Here is a 1629-nt window from a genome sequence, read left to right as displayed (position 1 = left end):
ATGTATGGTGACGTGCTGTCTGATGGGCAGTTACCTAATTGGTCTTGCTTGCTTAGCCCTTAGATTTTTGAAGGTAACTATTTACCCAAGGAGTGTTTGCATTCATAAAGCAAAATGTTTTCTCCCTAAACATGGGCAAAATTAAAAACACACATAAACAACCATTATCATTAGCTCACAAACATATGCTAAAGACCATCTACTATATATTATTTTATAACTTTTCCAAACGTAGTTTAGTTAACATTTTAGAAATATGATATTATTTCTAAATCCATGTGCCTGTTTAAACTTCATTATCTCAAATGATACTGAGTGAGTGGTCATGAAACAGTATCATAAAATACATACAGACATTATTTTAATGCAATAAACATGTGATTTTTAAGACTATCTTAACAAACACACATGTTTATTCTTTGCTAAAACATGTTTCTGCAAGTGCCACACCTATATTTTGCATGTTTTCAGTCAGTTGGTTCGAAATATTATAGGGGGGGGAAATAAATCAAGATCCTCAAAATCTCAGAGCAAAATACAAGCATGTTTTGACACAACTATTTTTCCATAGCAAACACTTCTAATTCTCAGAATTTTTTGTAACTGTGAAACATGGGTAGGGCACTGAAACATGCATTTTTATATTTTTGCTCCTTATGAACCAGATAACACATGAGATGCAATGAAATTTTCCTAGATGTCGATTTTTAATTCTCTTCTCTTGAATCGTGAAAGTGAATGGTTGCTAGATTTGTAGACACACTGGTTTTGGTAGCAATTGCATCTTATGTGGGATGTATCTGGTGTTTTATTATTTGTTTTATAGTGTCATTTCAATGTAATGTGCTGTTCTTTGTGTCTTTGTTGTCTCTTTTTTTTCTTTGTCCCCCCAACAGCATTTTGTCCCGCACAGGGAAGAAGGAGAATCAAGATGCCTCCAATTTGACAGTGCCCATGACCATGTGTCTTTTTCCTGTGCCATTCCCACTCACCCCATCTCTAAGACCACAGGTCAGTTCCATCAACCCTACTGTTACTCGCTCCCTCCTTTACAGCGTCCTGCGAGATGCTCCATCTGAACGTGGCCAGCAAAGTCGTGATGCTCAGTTATCAGACTACCCATCTTTGGACTATCAAGGACTTTACGTGACACTGGTGACACTGCTGGATCTAGTTCCCTTGCTACAACATGGTCAACATGGTAAGCAGGCCCTTGAACCCTTCCAGTACGCTTAACTCCAGTGCTGTGAATCCATGAGTGGTGCATAAATGCAGTAGAAGAGATGGGCCTAAACTGACCTGGATCTGGAATTCAAATCTCCTGGGATGCGTTTATATCCAAGCGTTTGATTTGACTTTTCTGTAATAAAAGATGTTTTTTTGCTAACTGTGGATTTGGGTTTGAATTCTGAGGTTGTCTGAGTTTTAGTGATATGCTGGTGGTATATAACTAAAATACAATGGTATGTAACAAAAATAATACAGATGGGTCTAAAAAAATCTGGATTTTAAATTTGAATCTCCTGGGATATCTTCAAACTGGTCTTTTTGGGGTGACTCTCTTAAAAAGGCACAAATTGCTTGCAAGTGTATATCTGGCCTGTAATGAATATGCAGATTGAATGTTTT

The 1629-nt window shown here is 37.1% G+C and overlaps 1 protein-coding gene across 1 annotated transcript in view; it reads left to right on the top strand.

The window, feature by feature from the left end:
- The window catches only part of LOC104547218 (protein unc-79 homolog), a gene marked incomplete at its 5' end in the record, with an annotated part of 5835 nt that extends 4448 nt beyond the window's left edge, over window positions 1–1387 (top strand). The window contains one exon of the mRNA XM_010192817.1: window positions 897–1387. Within this exon, the coding sequence (XP_010191119.1) occupies window positions 897–1236 (340 nt within the window). The remainder of the gene's footprint in view (window positions 1–896) is intronic.
- Window positions 1388–1629: the final 242 nt, after the last annotated feature.

The sequence above is a fragment of the Mesitornis unicolor genome, unplaced genomic scaffold (genome assembly GCF_000695765.1).
Source record: "Mesitornis unicolor isolate BGI_N332 unplaced genomic scaffold, ASM69576v1 scaffold3329, whole genome shotgun sequence".
NCBI classification, from domain to species: domain Eukaryota; kingdom Metazoa; phylum Chordata; class Aves; order Mesitornithiformes; family Mesitornithidae; genus Mesitornis; species Mesitornis unicolor.
Note: the sequence above shows the minus strand (reverse complement) of the source record. Positions and strands in the feature narration are given on the sequence as shown.